The 16,225-nt window shown below is 44.5% G+C and overlaps 2 protein-coding genes across 3 annotated transcripts; both read right to left on the reverse strand.

Annotated features, from left to right (window-relative positions):
• Window positions 1–1,407: 1,407 nt before the first annotated feature.
• Window positions 1,408–6,223, reverse strand: LOC126049262 (acyl-coenzyme A thioesterase 1-like). Its single transcript, XM_049825344.1, has 3 exons — window positions 5,503–6,223; window positions 4,027–4,229; window positions 1,408–2,685 (listed from the first exon to the last, which is right to left on the reverse strand). The coding sequence occupies exons 1-3, from the start codon at window positions 5,954–5,956 to the stop codon at window positions 2,083–2,085; spliced, it is 1,260 nt and encodes a 419-aa protein (XP_049681301.1). The 5' UTR covers window positions 5,957–6,223; the 3' UTR covers window positions 1,408–2,082.
• Window positions 6,224–7,707: 1,484 nt separating this feature from the next.
• On the reverse strand, window positions 7,708–16,116 carry JMJD7 (jumonji domain containing 7). 2 transcript variants are annotated; one of them, XM_049825345.1, is made up of 8 exons: window positions 15,997–16,116; window positions 15,163–15,316; window positions 13,969–14,222; window positions 13,095–13,151; window positions 12,592–12,687; window positions 10,718–10,794; window positions 9,465–9,624; window positions 7,708–7,820 (listed from the first exon to the last, which is right to left on the reverse strand). In XM_049825345.1, the coding sequence occupies exons 1-8, from the start codon at window positions 16,061–16,063 to the stop codon at window positions 7,732–7,734; spliced, it is 954 nt and encodes a 317-aa protein (XP_049681302.1). In that variant the 5' UTR covers window positions 16,064–16,116; the 3' UTR covers window positions 7,708–7,731. The 2 variants fall into 2 exon arrangements, with proteins under 2 accessions (XP_049681302.1, XP_049681303.1); XM_049825346.1 differs by lacking the exon at window positions 15,997–16,116 and having other exon boundaries at window positions 15,246–15,928.
• Window positions 16,117–16,225: the final 109 nt, after the last annotated feature.

Consider the following 16,225-nt stretch of genomic DNA (forward strand, 5'->3'; position numbering starts at 1 on the left):
GCTCTGTAAACTGCCCACTGAAGGCTGAGAAAGTTGTCTTTCCCTCAGAAGGAATTAAAATAGGTGTAAGTTATCCCACAGGCTGGAGAACAACACACTGCACTGCATAAGCCTCACTGCATTCAGTAAAAACAAATGAAAATTACTCGTACCACAGAGAAACTCACAGCCTAGTGCCAAGTCTGAGGAAAATGTGGATTGAAAACCCAGGTTTTTTTGACTGCTTCAATAAAATAGGAAAATGAGGGAAAATAAAATGTCCCTTATTCAGATTGAACTGCTTAAATGCATTTGAATTCACTTGTTGCTACATGTCGCTCTTCTGCCAGGTCCTACCCACTGACTAAACATCTGGAACAGTCCATGCAGGACATCATAGATACACAGGGGACGAACAGAAATGAAGAAGAGGTAATAGCATAAAACTTGATGGATGACCAGTACAGGTGAGCAGGAGGGAGACCTCCCCACTCCAACCGCTCACACTGTGAGCTAAGTGGTACCCATCTAGCATTCTGAGGAAAGGCTGGGGCAGGAAAATTGGAAGTACCTGAAGGGGTGGGTACACTCTGCATTGGATGTGTTGTGTTGTGTGAGTGAGTCTACAGCCCTCTGAAGCGCAACATGCTCGTTTTGAGTAGCCATTGCTCCCTGAAACAAGAAAACTGGGAGCATGGTTCTGCCCTCAGAAGGGTCCAGGCTCCTGCAGGGCTCACGTCTCAGCAGGAATTGGAAACCAGGCACTACTGCCCTCTTAAAGGCAAGATTTTGCTGCCTCAGTGAAAGGCAGAGACCTCCAGCTCCTGCTTGCTTCTGTGGTCAGAATGGGAGCCTTGACTGCTCCAGGAGGCAAAATCTGCTCAGGCAATGTCATTTGATATCTAGAAAATGCCATCAAGCTGCTGTTTGCCACTATCCCACAAAAGCATGAAGTAGATCACAGCCGTCCTTGGCAGGTTTGGACCTCAGTAAAGGATGAGATAATGCACATTCTCCCCAGAAGGCAAGGTCAGTCCTCTCACAAGAGTGGCATTTCCTAGCTGTCACTGAGCCCACAGCTGTCTGCTATAGGGGCAAGACCACCGAGACAGCCCACTCCACAGGGCTCCTGGAAACTCAGCAGCGGCAGTGGCTTTATTCATCCTCCCCAAAATGGGGAAAAACTGACTTTCAACATTCAAAAGCAGACACTTAGCACATCTATATCACCCCCATCTTGAGCACTGTGCGGACCCCCTACTGCAAACTTCACAACTCCTCTTACCAACAGGAGGTAAGGACTTCTGTATATAAACATTCCAGCCAGGTGAAGTGACAGCTTGTGACTACACCAGGATTGACCCTACGTATTTATAGGCATAAAGACAGTCGAAGGCTTCATTGAGATAATTTCAAGTAAACTGTGCATACACACATCCACATTGCATTTATTGAGCAGTACAGTGGAAACTTGACCCTGATACGTAACTTATCTGGAGTCAGCAGGAGATACAACCAGTGTAACTTGGGTAAGATTCGCTTCTTCTGTTTTTTGAGGTACCAGGAAAAAAAAGTTATCACTGCACTTCAGAATAAGTTGGAAGGGTGTCTTTACTTTGTTGAGATCAGAACTGCTGCAACCTTTTTACTAAGGAATGTGAGAAAATTATTTACCAAGAGGAAAGGCGAGTGTGCTAATGTGTTGTGCCAAGAAAGTGCTGTTTACATCTAGGTTGGTTAAAGGTGCAAGACTAAACAATTCAATGAAAAACTCCTCCTGTGACAGTATTCCCTGCTACGAAAGGAGATGGTTGGAGATTGAGGGCAAAGATAGCTCAGTATAAACACAATCCACATGATGGGATGCTGGTTTTTTCTCAGATGACTACAGTACACACGCAGATCAGATGGTGCCAATCTACAGTGCAGCTGGGGCCAGAAGACAACTAAAATCCAACTAAAACATGAAAAATTGTTTGGGGAATGAAACAACTATGCAACAGTGGGGTTTAGAGGAAGGCAGGCCAGGAAACTTTTGATGAGTTTCCAAGATTCAGTGAGAGCTGAAATACCAAACCTGGTCAGCATCTTTGACAGCTTCCACTACAGCTTGCTCTTAGGGATGTCTGAGTCCATCAAGTGTTGCCAGAAAAAGGCCTGTATCCTGCGCCATGCATCTTCTTGGGCTTTCGCATGCTCCCTCCACTGCCCTCCCCAATGCACAAACATTCCAAGCACTCTGTGGATCGAAGCCTGGCACAGAGGCAAGTATGGCGGCTCCAAGAGGTGCCCTGCTCCAGAATAGGAGCAAAATTCCACTTCCCGTCCATGCTGCTGAAGGCGCTGAACAGCATCCTGGCAATAGAGGTCACTTTTCCAGTTCCTGTCATCCAGTCCAGACAGGAAGAGGAACTTGGCCAAGGACCTCTCCACAGGAATGCGACAATCCCAAGTTGCTGGGTCCCTGTGATCATGTAGGACATCTGAAAAATCTACTAGGCCAGACTCGTCACTGGTCTTCATCCTCCCCAAATCATATGGGTGGGCAGGAACAGTGAAGCCATCCCCCCGCAGGGGAATGAAAGAATTAAAACCACTTCCAGATATGCTGACAGCTGCCTTGACGCCAGGTAGAAATGTGGCCATGGAAAGGGCTAGATCAGCTCCTTTAGACAAGCCCAAAACGCCAATTCCAGTACCTTTCACCTGAAACACAGTTATGAAAACAACTATTATCAACCACTCCTCGCTTCCTGGGCTGACATAACATCTCCAGTTCTGCTTCCTCACTCCTCATCCAACTAAGACCACCCATATTTTACCCCTTCCCTCTCTCTGTTCAGGTTATGTCACTCCCATATCCATCCCTTTGCTGAGCCTCCACAAGAGCGACTATGAATTCTGCAGCTCCCCAACATTTCTCCTCCTGTAACACTTTTTCTTCCTGGTGACCTCTGTAGACAAAGCCACTTTGCTCCCTCCACATCTTGGCTAGACACTTGCTCTCGGTATTTTATCTTTTACTGCTCCTGTCTCCAAACCCCCTCGATCTTCCCTCCTCAGGCTCCCTTTGGAAAACCACATTTTCATGGGTTTCACGGGTTTACTTGCATTGATTTTTTTTCATGCCATTGTTTTTTGATACTCTTCTATAGCTGACCTGTTATCTTCTGTTTTGCCTTGGAACACACAAGGTTAATTACACCTGAGGCTGAGTAAGCCCAATAACTGTTTAAATCAACTTATTTGTAGTGAAGGCTCTTCACACCAAATTAATTTTGTAATGTGTGTCTTGTAAGATACTCTGGAAGTTTCAGAGCTCTATGAGGAACAAGACAAACAAGCAATGCTGAATTCTGCTCTCACACCGGCTACATTCCTCATATCCACGTGCTAGAAAATAAGTCACTTTGTGAAATGAATACCACATTAAGTAGCATTCCATTCAAAGTTTAAATGCTACTTGAGTTCTTTTGGTCTCTTTCTCTTGGTATGATTATATATTGCTATAAATCATCTTTCTCAACTTGTTCAAATACAGCCCCAGCTTCTTAAGACATGGCACACTCACCAGTGCTACGACTGTAAGGGATTCTGTTGTTAAAGTGTTTTATTACTGTCTTGTGAAACTTATTCAGAATCAAAAGCTTGAAACATCTCAGAAATAGTAGAAAAAGTCAATGGATTTTTTTCCCTTCTAAAATCTTGAAAGATGCAAAAATAGGGGAAAAAAATTTAACATTTCCTGCTTAAGCAGTTTCGTGCTTCTAGTCCAGGAACTGCTCTGATTTAGTCTTAAACAAACACTGGTTTACACAACAGTTTATGGACTGTTATAAGATGGTGTGCAAAACCAGCTATCCAACTACTTGCAAAATATGAGTTGAGGCACATGCTTTTCCATCTCTCAGATCATGCTGTCTTTCAGACAATGCTGTCTCCTTATAACACCTCAGAAACTTAGTTGCGTTCAGTGACATATAGCATTCCAATTAGAAAACTGGTAAATAGTTTCCAACAGGAAGAGCACCATAGTTTGTCTCTTACCTGCTGCTGCTTCCGCAAGAAGTTCACAGCTTCCTCAAAATAGCCCAGTTCAAGAATCTCTGGCATAGCAGGGAGATCTTCAAAGGCCATGTAAGCAAGAGCCAGAGTCACAAAGCCTCTGCTAGCCAAGAGACTTGCTCTGTATTCAACAAGACCTCCTCCAGATCCATACAAATCGATAAGTCCAGGGAATGGACCCGGTCCTGCAATGAAAGGGGGGTGTGTGTGTGTATATATATATATATATATATATGTGTATATATATATATATGTGCTCAAAGGGAAAAGTTTCTAGTTGTCCCTTCAGTAGTGCCCCCTCAGGACACACACAATCACTGTAAAGACACTAATTTGGATATTTCTTCTCTCTCCTAGGAACTTATCATAGGAAGTTCACATGTTGGGCATCCTTCTCCCACCATGAATTTCAGCTGACATTGGCCTAGATATTCTCAGGCCATTGGGGATCGATGAACAAACAGTACAGCCACATGAGCTTCTTTAACAACTGTGCTAGCAGGTATTCCAGGGAGGGAATGCTCAGATTATGAATTGTACCCACAAATGCCAGCGCTGACTTACGCCAATTCAGGCTTCAGTATGATCTGGGTAATTACCCCTGGGCTTCTCAGTTCTCCTCCTGCAGCCACAGGACCTTCCTTTCCTGCTGCTGCTCTGCCCATTCTTATAGCCAGACTTCCCTTACAAGATTTGGTGTCACAGCAGCTGCAAGGGACTTTTTATTCATTACAGAGCAAGATATTCATGTTTAAGTACTGCTCAAGGAACATAAACAGCTCAGGGCTCAGAGCAGCTTTACACAGGACTCAGCCTCAGCACCATCTCTGTATGGAGCTGTGGAATATGACGCCTATTTAAAGACCTTGCTCTTCTCATTTGTCTCCCATCTTCCTAAGTATCCTGTGCAGTCAAGCTGCTCAACCAGGTAGAGACTTCTTTCTTTGGCTTTTCCTTGGCCAAAGAGAGAGACAGAGAGACAAGTCCAGAGCCTGCAAGAAGATCTGTCGCAGCTGTTAGAGCAGCCTAGGCTGGCTGCAGCCCGAGTCCAGTGCTCCCACCATGCCTCGTCATTCCTCACTCCACGGCCAGACCTGTCCCATCTCACAGCTCTGCCAAAACCAGAGGCCTCTTTGTCCTGTCAGCTAAACAGAGGAGCTAAGAAATAAACACATTTTTCCCCAGAGGTCTCACCACAGGAGCGGTCCTGACCCCCCTCAGCTAGAACAAAGAGGAGACATGCCCTCCCTACACCCTCCCGCCTTGGCACTTGACCTGCCTGGGCAACATCTGCTCCTCCCTGCTCAGCTGTGAGGATCCAAGTATCTGGACCAAGCACAGGCTGAGGCAACCATCAGCTGAGGCTTTGCTCTGGGTTGCCAAGTGCAGCCAGGGGCCACAGGGCAGAGTACGCTGTGTAAGTCACACCTGGAAAACCAGAACAGAATTAAAACTCACCAGGAGGGAGGAAGAGGGTTGCTTTCAGGTTACCTTCTCTGACTGAAATCCTCTTCACCCCCTCTCCTAAAAACCATCGTTCATTGGTGCATTTTCCCAGCAAGCGGCTCATGTCCCCGTGGCCCTCATACACTTCCAAGTCCACACAGAAAGGGGTTAGGACGTTCCTCTTCGCCAGCCGCTTATAGGGTGCTTTAGACTGCAGAGACCACAGCAGCCCCATTGGCTCCACTCCCGAATAGCTGCCCCCCAGCGCTGGGTAGCAGCTAAGGTCAAGCTCCCCGCTGCTCCCAGCTCTGTAGTGAGCATGGGCTTGGAAAAGCTCCCCGCTCTCGTCCACCAGGCTGGCTTGGAGGGTGACCGCTTGCTGCGGCAGGAGACCCACCACACGGATCTGCACGGGGTCATCGAACAGACAGCGGGGGGAAGGCAGAACCATCACCTGCACCGCCATCCCGGCTCTGCCGGCGGAGAGAGGAGCTGCCCTTTTTTTGTGGAGAGGCACAGGCTGCGTGAAACAGGACCGTCGGGAGCCTGTCGCTTCTCAGGCTTCAAATCTCTGCCCAAAGTCCAAGAGGAACCACCGTGACTACTTCCTTCAGTCAGCAGGCACGGGCTGCTGGGAGGCGTAGTTCGGAGCACGCCTCTCTCCAGACACTCGGCTCAGCGGTGGTACAGCAACACCATCTACTCGCACAGGCACAGGACGGCATCTGTTCCCAGCGTGCGGTCTTACTTTTGATTACAGAGAGAGACCGAATTAAAAACCCCAAAGTGACAGAAAGAGACATTCAAATCACCTTCCCCCCCCTACTCTGGGAAAGTCCGGATTTGACTGCAGAACTGCCTCAGGCGCCTTTGCCAAGGTACAGTGAATACAAACAAGCTGGAAAGACCGAAGTAACATGACATCTTAATCTAGCAGTGAAACAAAGCCTGACCCTAATCCCTCCTGAGTTTTCAGCAATTTTTGGACAAGTACCACAAGGTAAAATGGTGCTTTATGCTTTAACTAAGTTTCTTTAAAAAACAAAACAAACAGACAAGGTAAAAGAATTATTCTATTTTTCTTCACAATAATCAATCTTGCTAAAGGGTATCTGCGTTTTCCTAAGTAATATATGGAAAATAAATTTCACCCCATATTGCTAATGTTTCTAAGGAACTGTTTGAAGATTTGATGATAAATACCAGCTTTTGGTTTTGATAAAAACGCTACTACATTTCTGCAATGTTCATGTATTTAGTAGCCTTCTAGTCCTACCCTGCAGGTCTCAGACACATGAGTAGTCTCATCCTGTTCTGTGGAAATAGAAATAGGAATTAAGGCTGCAGAAATAGGCTCCCAGTTCACACAACTCGCCTGACCATGTGTTAGGCAGCAATTAATGGCAAAGCAATGAAACAATCAATGAGCCTACAGAGCTCCAGAATCACGTCATGCCACAAGACCACAGATGACATGCAGATTGACTGCAGATCTGGCAAAGCAACTCTAAAATCACCACTCAGGATGTAAAAGAATGTGGCTACATTTAAATACAACAGTGGAAACAAATAAACCCCAGCAATAAAAAAATGTAGCTTAACGTGGAAAATAGCCAGTGCTGACTTTTGCATGTCCTCCTAGATGTCCTCCACCCATCACATCATTTGAAAAAAAGTAAGGAATTGGTACAGAAATAAGCTTTTAAACTGACCTTTTATTGCAGAAGTTGCAATTTCTCACCACCAAAACACCACAGTCACTGAACTTAGTGAATTACAACTGGACAGGATTTTCACCTTAAGCAGATTGCATGTGTTGGACTGATACAGCCTGAAGCACAGGTGGGTGACAGAGCAGATTATTCCTTGTCCACGTGGGTTGTCCACTTGGGTTGTTAAGGAAACAATCTGTAGATCTGAACAAACAGTCACGGCTTCTGTTTTGGGATTTCCAAAACCTGGATTGTCTCCCTTCAAATTTTATTTTGCTCACTGTCACTGAGGCAACACGCAAAGACCTAAAAATGCTATTATCAAACCTTCTACTTACAAGCCAAAAACTCTGGCCAATCGATCTGGACTCTGGAATCAAGCAAAATAGCCATGATCTGTTTGACAGACATTGTTGAGGACAATTTAATGTTCGGTTCTTTTCACTTCAGTCATGTTTGTACTCCAGTCACAGGTGCTGATGATTGTATCACATCAGAGAGAATCACAAGCTCGAGTCTCCCGCCTCTGCTATAACACCTTCACAGTTTTTGTGAGACAATCTAATAGTTGATAATAGCTGTACTTAAGGTCATATTCCATGTCATACCAATAATTCACTGCGGAGACAAGAAAAAGGAAAAACATTTCTAAGGCTAGAATGTAATGACTTACAAACATGTTCATAGACTGTTTTACACAGTTCAGCTAGTACAGGCTTTTCCTTATTAGTGACCGAACTTTGAAACAAGCACATCTTTGACTACAGCCAAAAATAACGTAAGCAAACATTAGAATTCTTTAACACTGCTGCCAATGCAAATCTGTCTTAATCCAAGCCAACTGCTCTCCAGACTCTATACTGGGGACTCCTTGGAGCAGAAGACGGCAAAACGTTTAGGAACAGAAAATGTATGCTTCTATTTAGACCAAAAATAACAAATATGCTGCAAAGTTTAATATCTGGATAGGAACCTCTCTTCCTCGGAGCGTGTAAAGGACTACTTCACAAGGTCATCAATTAGACAATGCTTTAATTCTGCTTCTCATTTTAATTTTGGTGTACACCTCCTAGAAAAAAGAAGCCAAGCAGTACAGTATTGTACCAATGGTTCTTGGAAGAGGATATACTCTAGCTTCAGACATTCACTGGACCAGACCCAGAGAAGATTGATTTTTCAAGTGGATACAGACTGTAGTACAGTTAACAGACTAAAGGCCAAATAAACTCATCAGCTCTTCCGCATTTCTGCTAGACAGAGAAAGAGAGAGTGGCTGGGGCCTTGCAACTGGAAACAACTCTACTTTTTCAAAAATATATTTAAGGACTGCTGCAGCAGTACTGGGAAAAGAGAATCAGAAATACTGCTTTACTGCTAGCTTGTCTTTCTATCACAGTATCAAAAATACTGAAAAAAAAGAGCTTGCAATATTTGCAGTGTTGCACAAACACTAATGTTACGTTGTTCCAAATACTGTGTTTACTCTTACTGCACAGACAGGATAAAGGGTAAAGGACAGCAAAAAACTCTTCCTCAAACCTTGCAAAACTTACATGACATAACAATAATACTTTGCACCACCCCCACCCCTCCACCTGCACCAAATGAGCAATGCTTGAAATTCTGGAACTCTCTTGGGGAAGGAAAAAAAAAAGAGATTATGATCGACCATACAAAGGAGATAACAAGACTCTTGGTAAGTGCAGGGAAACAGTAACACAAGCATAGGCTTATTAGCAAGGTAAGAGACTGGGTCAGAGCAGATTCCAGCTCGCATGACAACAGAGTATCTTCCATGTTGTGTCTACATCCATGCCTAAAACTTGTACACTTTCTGGTTTCCTTTTCTTCCCCCAGATCCTTTTTTGCTGATGTGATAACGGTACACACAACTTGCAGTTTCTTTGTGAAAGGTATGCAGATGACCAATTTGCAGTTAGCAAGCTAGGCAGACAAACTACTTAGCTCCATGTCATAAACTGGATCATGATCACTGAATTAGCTATCCTTCTCCAGACTTGACAACTAGAAAGACTTTTTCTTCTGCTACATCCCTAGCAATTGTCAACAATGCTACGAATTAGAAGCAAAACAGACTGCAAGGAGGTATCCCCATGCCATCTGCCAAGATTGTTATTTCCTCCTGAGGAGAGGTAGATGATCTTAAATGGACCTTTGGTCCCCATTACGCTTTGCTGTGGGATATCTAGCGGCACACCCTCCACAGTTCAAAAACATATCTGGAAATACTGTGTTTTTTACCTGCTATACAGCCATGTGATTGCTGAACATGATGGAACCAGAGAGAAGGTAGGTATAACATCTCACCAGCTTTCACTGTACACTGCAAAGGTTTTGCCTTAGCATACTCTGGATATTGTTCCAGATTTGGGTTCAAGGGGTCCAGGGGGATCCAGGGCACCTAAAAGCAAAAGAGTATGTATATGGTACTGAGCCTGGCAAAAAATTCCAGCAAGCTTCCAGAAAAACAACTGATAACTAAACTTACTAGGTTACAAAACATGTATTTTGCCCAGCAAAACATGTACAGCTACACAGCTTTCCACATTCAACTGGGAATAGGTCAAGGATACAAAAATTTGCCTCCTTCAGTGAAGCATTTCTGATTAGGGAAAAGGTGCTAAAAGTCAGCCATGAAATTTCAGTCTTGTGGCATACTTTCAAAACACCTCCAGCCCCTTAAGTCACTTGTTCCTTCTACATTCAGTACTTGAGTATTTTATCTGCACCACTCTTTTTAGAAACTCTTTTCTTCTTTAAAGCTCTCTGGTCTAATTTTATTCCCAGCAGCTAAACCCCCTGCTTCCTGCTGGGAAATCCCTCTTGCCTGCATTCATTTCTTCTATGCCCTACAAAGTTATAAACCTCAGCACTCCACCTTACTGCACTACAGGAATGTTCCTGTGAGATTCCACGAGTGCCACTCTGGAAACAGAGAAAAAGCCCCAGCTCAAGTTCAGCTGTAGTCACATTGCAGAGACAAAAGGGGAGAGATTAGATACAAAAGGCTACTGAGTTTTTGTAAAGTGCCTCCAGATCTATACATTTTAATGAAATGAATATTGCTACTACTAAGAAAACACAATTTATTCATTGAGACAGATATGTTTTATTGCACTGGGTGATACTGCTGTAGAGCAAAATCTAGCCCTCAATAGAGGGCAAAAAGAAAGTGAATGCACAGGAGTCTATTTCGGTCTTACTGAAATCAATTCCTTTATTGTTGATTAATTTAAAAGTCCTTTACTGGATTTATTTAAGTTTGGTGCAGGAAAGACAGTTTATTACAACAATAGTTTCAGGTGTGCAGTAAAAAAATCTTTTCTGGAAGCTGGGCATCCTTTGCGTATAGTAAAATACAAGTGAAATATCTGGGCATTCTCTTTCCAGTTATGAAGGATTTCTAAATATCAATCAATATGCTCAGTTTGAGGGCTCAGCAGTGTCCAAAACTATCTTTACTGCACTGATTGTGTTCTTTATATGCTTTTTACCTTATCTGCACTCTTCTCATCCACAATTTCAAATGAGCCATCTTCTGACACCTGGTAGGTTGCTGGCTGATAGAGCTCTGGAACCACAGAAAGAATTAAATGACACAACTCAGCAGAACTCAGAGAAACTAATCACAGGGCATTTCACATTTTCACCAAGTAAAAGAAAAATTAAGACAAAACCATTTTCAACTTACTGTCTTCACTGTCCTTCCCTTTGTCCATTGCAATTTCTACCCAGTTTCTTAAATTTTTTATTATTTTTTTTAAGTCAGCCTGAAGACTGAACTGCCTTCCTGTTTGGAATTCCAACCTTCTTTCTTCACAGGAATTTTTCTCCTCAAAACCCATTTTACTTCTGGTCCTATTTTGTTCCAGTAACTGTCTTGTTTTCCTTTCAGAAGTCATAAATGCATCCCTGACTTACACATCATTCTATATTCTGGCGTTTCTTATTATGTCAGTCTAGCAAGATAGCACTCACAAGAGTTACTAGTTATCCAATAGGGCTCATCAACTGCTTTGGATACCGCAGGTTGCTTTTCTTTCACTGCTTCAGCACATGTGGTTTTCTAAGCTCTCCCTTGAGAGAGTTTCTCTCCATTAACCTGATGTTCAAAAGATGGAGTCATCTTTTTACTACACACTATAAAATGTACGCATTATCTCTGTTCTATGGTTTAACAGTAACTTGTTTTACAAAGTATGACTCATATGACATACATGTATTTCATATATTCACATACATATGACACCACCTCTCCTATGAAGAAAGGCTGAGACAGATGGGGTTGTTCAGCCAGGAGAATAGAAGGCTCTGGAGAAACCTTACTGCAGCCTTTCAATATATTAAGGCAGCTTATAAGAAAGACAGAGGAAGACTTCTTACCAAGGCTTGTCGTGACACAACAAGGAGCAATGGTTTCAAACTGAGAGAGGGTAGATTGAGATTGGATAGAAGGAAGAATTTTTTGATGAGGGTCATGAGGCACTGGAACAGGTTGCCCAGAGAAGTTGTGGATGCCCCATCACTGGAAGTGTTCAAGGTCAGGTTGGATGGAGCTTTGAGCAACCTGGTCTAGTGTATGGCATGGGGAATGGACTAGATGATCTTCAAGGTCTCTTCCAACCCAAACCATTCTACGATTCTGTGATTTTAAGGTTGTAAACAAAATAAAACCAGTATAAACAAAATACTGTAGCAGTGCACATATCTAGGCAAAAATGTACCAGTGTCATATAGCACTCTGCATTCACTTAATCTGATGGTTTGAAAGTCAAGGAATGGGAAAATAAAATCTTATTTTATGAGGCATAAAGCTAAGCTGTCCATCTTCTAGATGACACTGCAACATAACAAACTACTACTGTGCACACAGGAAAGCAACATAAAGAAACAGAAAACAGGCAGTGTGAAGTAATGCTGCCATAAGAATCTCTTTTTTCATTTCTCCAGTTTTCAGAGATTAAGTAGTAACTTGAATATTTCATTAAATTACAACTTATTTTTCAGCTTCCTGGTTTTTTTCCTAGAGAAAAGAATGAGCAGGCAGAATACAAACCTGTTAAACACCAAAGACGACATGCTACAATACTGACAAGTTACTTAAATAATTTAAATATTCTAAAGCTGAAGAGACTGCTGTGAGTATCAGTGAACCTATTACCTTACAGTACAGGAAAACCTGACCTCAGAATAATGTTTTTATTACAAACTATCTTCAGCACAAATGAGAAGAGATTTCTGTTCACACTGGAAAGCGTAACACTGCATAAACATCAAAATGTTATCTCTGCTTCCGTTTTCATATTTTTCAATATTTTAGTCTCTCCTCCTTCCAACCTCCAGACAAAATGCATAGTAAACTATGTACCATATGGGATGAAGGGACGGTCACTTGGTGGATGCAGTAGAAAATGTTTCTCTCCAGATATCACACAGTACAAGTTCTCATAATGATCTTTATGTACTAGGATTGAGAAAAAAAGAGATGTGGAGAAAGAGAGAAAAACAGTGTTATTTCCTTTTCTACACCAGAAACTATAGTAAACTGAAAGTATCAGCTTGTCCTCTTATTACCAGACTGCTTCCTCCTCTTGCAGGCAGTAGGAAATTAACAATATAATGTTGTAGCAAATGTATTCAAGGAAGCAAACTGTCAGTGCCTTGCCTGACACAATGGCAGGTAGATGCACCAAGAGACACAGCAGCAAGAGGCTGTAGAAGTGCAGGAGAAAGAATGCAAAAAAGCATGCTGAAGTAGAATTGCCTTGTCAGAAAAAACACACAGTCCTACTGAGCTGCTAACTCAAAGCAAGTCTGCTTAAACCTGTACTGAAAGCACACAGAAGACCTACAGCGCCATACAATACGTACGAGATGTCACAGCAGCTGATTCCCCAAGCCAGAAATTCACAGCATCAGGCTTCTTCCCTGTATGGTTAGGGAACAGAGAAATGTTGTCAACAAAAAAAGAATTCGAAGTGTCATATTTAAAAGTTTCAAATAATTTTCTGCCAATTTCTGCCAAATTCTATCCTTTAACTTCCTTCATAACTATGACAGGTTGCATTGCAAATAGCACTCTGCGAGCAACAGCAACCTCCTCCTACACTGGAAGCCACTGTAGTGCCCATCAGACTTCATGACATAGTATTATCCATCCCCAAATCAACGGTTACAACCCTTTGTTTCCATATTCTGTATCCCAAGACTTAGCTCACAGAGAAACTGCAGCACGTCTACATACAGTTGCAAAAAGAAGGTGAGATCACAATAAATCACTGACATTTTAAGGAAAGACATGCTGTAAAATCGAAACCAAGTGAAACAGGACAGCGTTTAACTAGAAACAAACATCTGTAATTTTACCAAAGTGGGTGGGGGCTGTGTGCTGGTTCGCTCGTTTGTTATCCTACCTTTGGTAGCAACAGCATGAATCTGAGTTGAAACATGACTCTAAATCAGAGAAAAGCCACTTTATGAAAAGAAGTGCTATATGGCACTATCACCACATTGTTTCAGTTGTGATGGTCCCAATGCACATCCAAGATACTTATTATGGAGTAATCCAACCCCAAAACCTGGACTACTCTATTAAGTATTTTACCACTTCTACTTTCTAAGGGGACGAAACCAAACTGAGCTGTGGCATCCAGAAATGGAACAAACATTCACCATGTACCCAGCATGATTGCTTTAAAGCTCCATACAAAATATTTACTGAACACAGGAGAAACAGAACGCTTACCAAGTGCCTCACTCATCCATGGTATGTCAGGCTGCACATCACAGACAAGTTCAGGGAACTCCTTGGTGAGGTTTGAGCACTGCTTCTGCACATAGAATACGTTGGGAGAGGTCACTTTCTTCTCCACAATGTCCAAAAAGTCCGTGAAAGGCATTTGGCGCTCCTCTGGCATGACAAAACGGTCCTGAAACACGGCATCTGCATAACCATTTGGTGTTACTGCCACACTCACCACCTTGGGACCTACCACCTCCCTGCAAAATAAATCAAAGGTTTACAGCCAGACTTGCAATTGCTCCATATATTGGACACCAGTTACTTCAAAAACACCATGTTTCATGGGCAGCAAACATAAGAAGCCTGGCTTTCTACAAATGGGTGTCTCAACTACATTTTCTACTCTCTGGTAAGGACTCTGGCATTCTGCTCTGATTGCTGCCTGTGGTCAAGGCTACCATAGTATCTTTTGCCTCTCTAAATTCTCTTGTATCTAACAGGCGAGTTCACAAAGGAGCTCCTTTTCCCTCCGTGCAGAGGGCCCTCTTCAGCCACTTCTTTTCACGAGTCATGGCAGAGCTTGGTATTTTTGGGACCACTCCCCAGCCAAAGCTGCGTGGCCATATGTTCAAAAGCAACGGAGGAGGGAGAAAGGGCAGGTGGAGACTGACAGACACACACACATTGTGAGGCTAACAGCCCTTATTTCTGTGAGAAAGTTAATTTTAAACCCATAGATTTTAGGTCTAACCAGAAATACCCTCTCAAAAAAGAGCTTTTTAAAGGAAAAAAATCATTGTTAAAATGCTCATCATTTGGTTCTTTTCCTAGAAAACAAGGTGTACTCAGCCACAAACAAGTCAGTCTGTCCTTTATGGCGCTACAGCCCCACTCCAACTGGGAGGCTACAGGGTGGACCACTGGCCAGAGCACCGCGATCAGACTGGGTTTTGATAGCCGAAGTCTGTTGGCTGCACCCCGTCAGCACACCCACCCTCCTGACTTCATCGGAACTGGTGAGGACAGTAGGTTCGCAGGAAGAAATTTACACATGAGTTTGGCAAGACTGAACACCTTAATACAGAAGCACGGAGGAACCTGGGCTTATCTTATGGATAAAAGCAAAGATCAACCGAGGGCCTTTTACTGAGGTCAACCGAAACTGACCCCCAGTGCTGCTCCAAAGCTCGTTCATACCTGAGGTACGCTGAGGTCCATTTCCTCAGAGCGGGCCAGTGGCTGATGGCATTCTGAATTATACAGGGTTTATTCGGACTCACCCATTCTCGATAAAACTCCAGCGGGGACGGAGGCCTGTCAAGATAGGGTATGGACTCTGTCCACCCCAGCTCTGTCCAGGCAAACGACAAACAGCGTTACTCGGCATCCTGAGAGAAGCACCTTCTGCTAGCAAACTTAACTGGCTTCCAACCTCATGCCACAGCTGCTCGACAGAAAGCCGGCGGTGTGCCCCCGGCTCCAGAAATCTCTCCGTTAAAACCTGGAGGCTGTTAGGGAGGGTTTCAATGTCAGACTGGTACCTCAGGCCCTCGCCCTGACACCCTCCTGCTGTCGGCCACAGCTCCACAGAAGAGTGGGCACGACGTACGTTACAGGAGATGTGCCTCCGATACAGGGACGATACCACAGGAGGATTTTTAGAGGCCGGAATAGTGCTTTGGTTTGCTATTTTTAGGAAGACAACCTAAAAGGGCCGTTTTCCTCGAGTTTGGTTTTCTTCTTGCATCGGCCCTTCTGCTGCTGCTTCACCTTGGAAGCATTCGGCCGAAAACAAGGTAGGAGCCTGGATGCTCCCCTTCAACCCACGCAGGTGCCATTTGCGGCTGCTGCGGCCCACCCGGCACGCCGAGCCAGCCGGAGACCGAATTTTCCCCTCCCACAGGGCGGGCAGGGGCCCCCGCAGAGCGCGGGGGGAGGCGGCGGAGCCCGGCCCAGGCCCCAGCGCCCTCCGCTCCCGCCACAGGCGGGCCCTCCCCGCTCCCGGCCCCGGCCCGCCCTCTCCCCGCTCACCGCGGGCCTCCCGCGGGAAGGCGGCCAGGCAGCCCCTGACGGCTCGGAGCGCCGCGGCCTCCACCATGTCCCGACAGCCGGGCCCCGGGCGGAGAGGAGCGGGCCCCAGCCCGGCCCCGGAGGAGGAGGTGCCGCCCGCCTCCTGCCTCCGCCTCCCCCCCGGCCCCGGGCCAGGACTATGAAATGGCGGGGCCTCTTAGGGAGTGGGTCGCGCAGCTCAGCCGCAGGC

This window comes from Accipiter gentilis, chromosome 22, assembly GCF_929443795.1.
Source record: "Accipiter gentilis chromosome 22, bAccGen1.1, whole genome shotgun sequence".
NCBI lineage: Eukaryota > Metazoa > Chordata > Aves > Accipitriformes > Accipitridae > Astur > Astur gentilis.

Coding starts and splice junctions, on each gene's coding strand:
- LOC126049262 (XM_049825344.1), bottom strand. CDS start 5,956: ATGGCGGTGCAGGTGATGGTTCTGCCTTCCCCCCGCTGTCTGTTCGAT. Junction 4,230..5,502: donor AACCCTCTTCCTCCCTCCTG/GTGAGTTTTAAT, acceptor CTTTCATTGCAG/GACCGGGTCCATTCCCTGGA. Junction 2,686..4,026: donor TCTTGCGGAAGCAGCAGCAG/GTAAGAGACAAA, acceptor ACTGTGTTTCAG/GTGAAAGGTACTGGAATTGG.
- JMJD7 (XM_049825345.1), bottom strand. CDS start 16,063: ATGGTGGAGGCCGCGGCGCTCCGAGCCGTCAGGGGCTGCCTGGCCGCC. Junction 12,688..13,094: donor ATCAGCTGCTGTGACATCTC/GTACGTATTGTA, acceptor TCTCAATCCTAG/TACATAAAGATCATTATGAG. Junction 10,795..12,591: donor CCGTCCCTTCATCCCATATG/GTACATAGTTTA, acceptor CTGTGGTTCCAG/AGCTCTATCAGCCAGCAACC.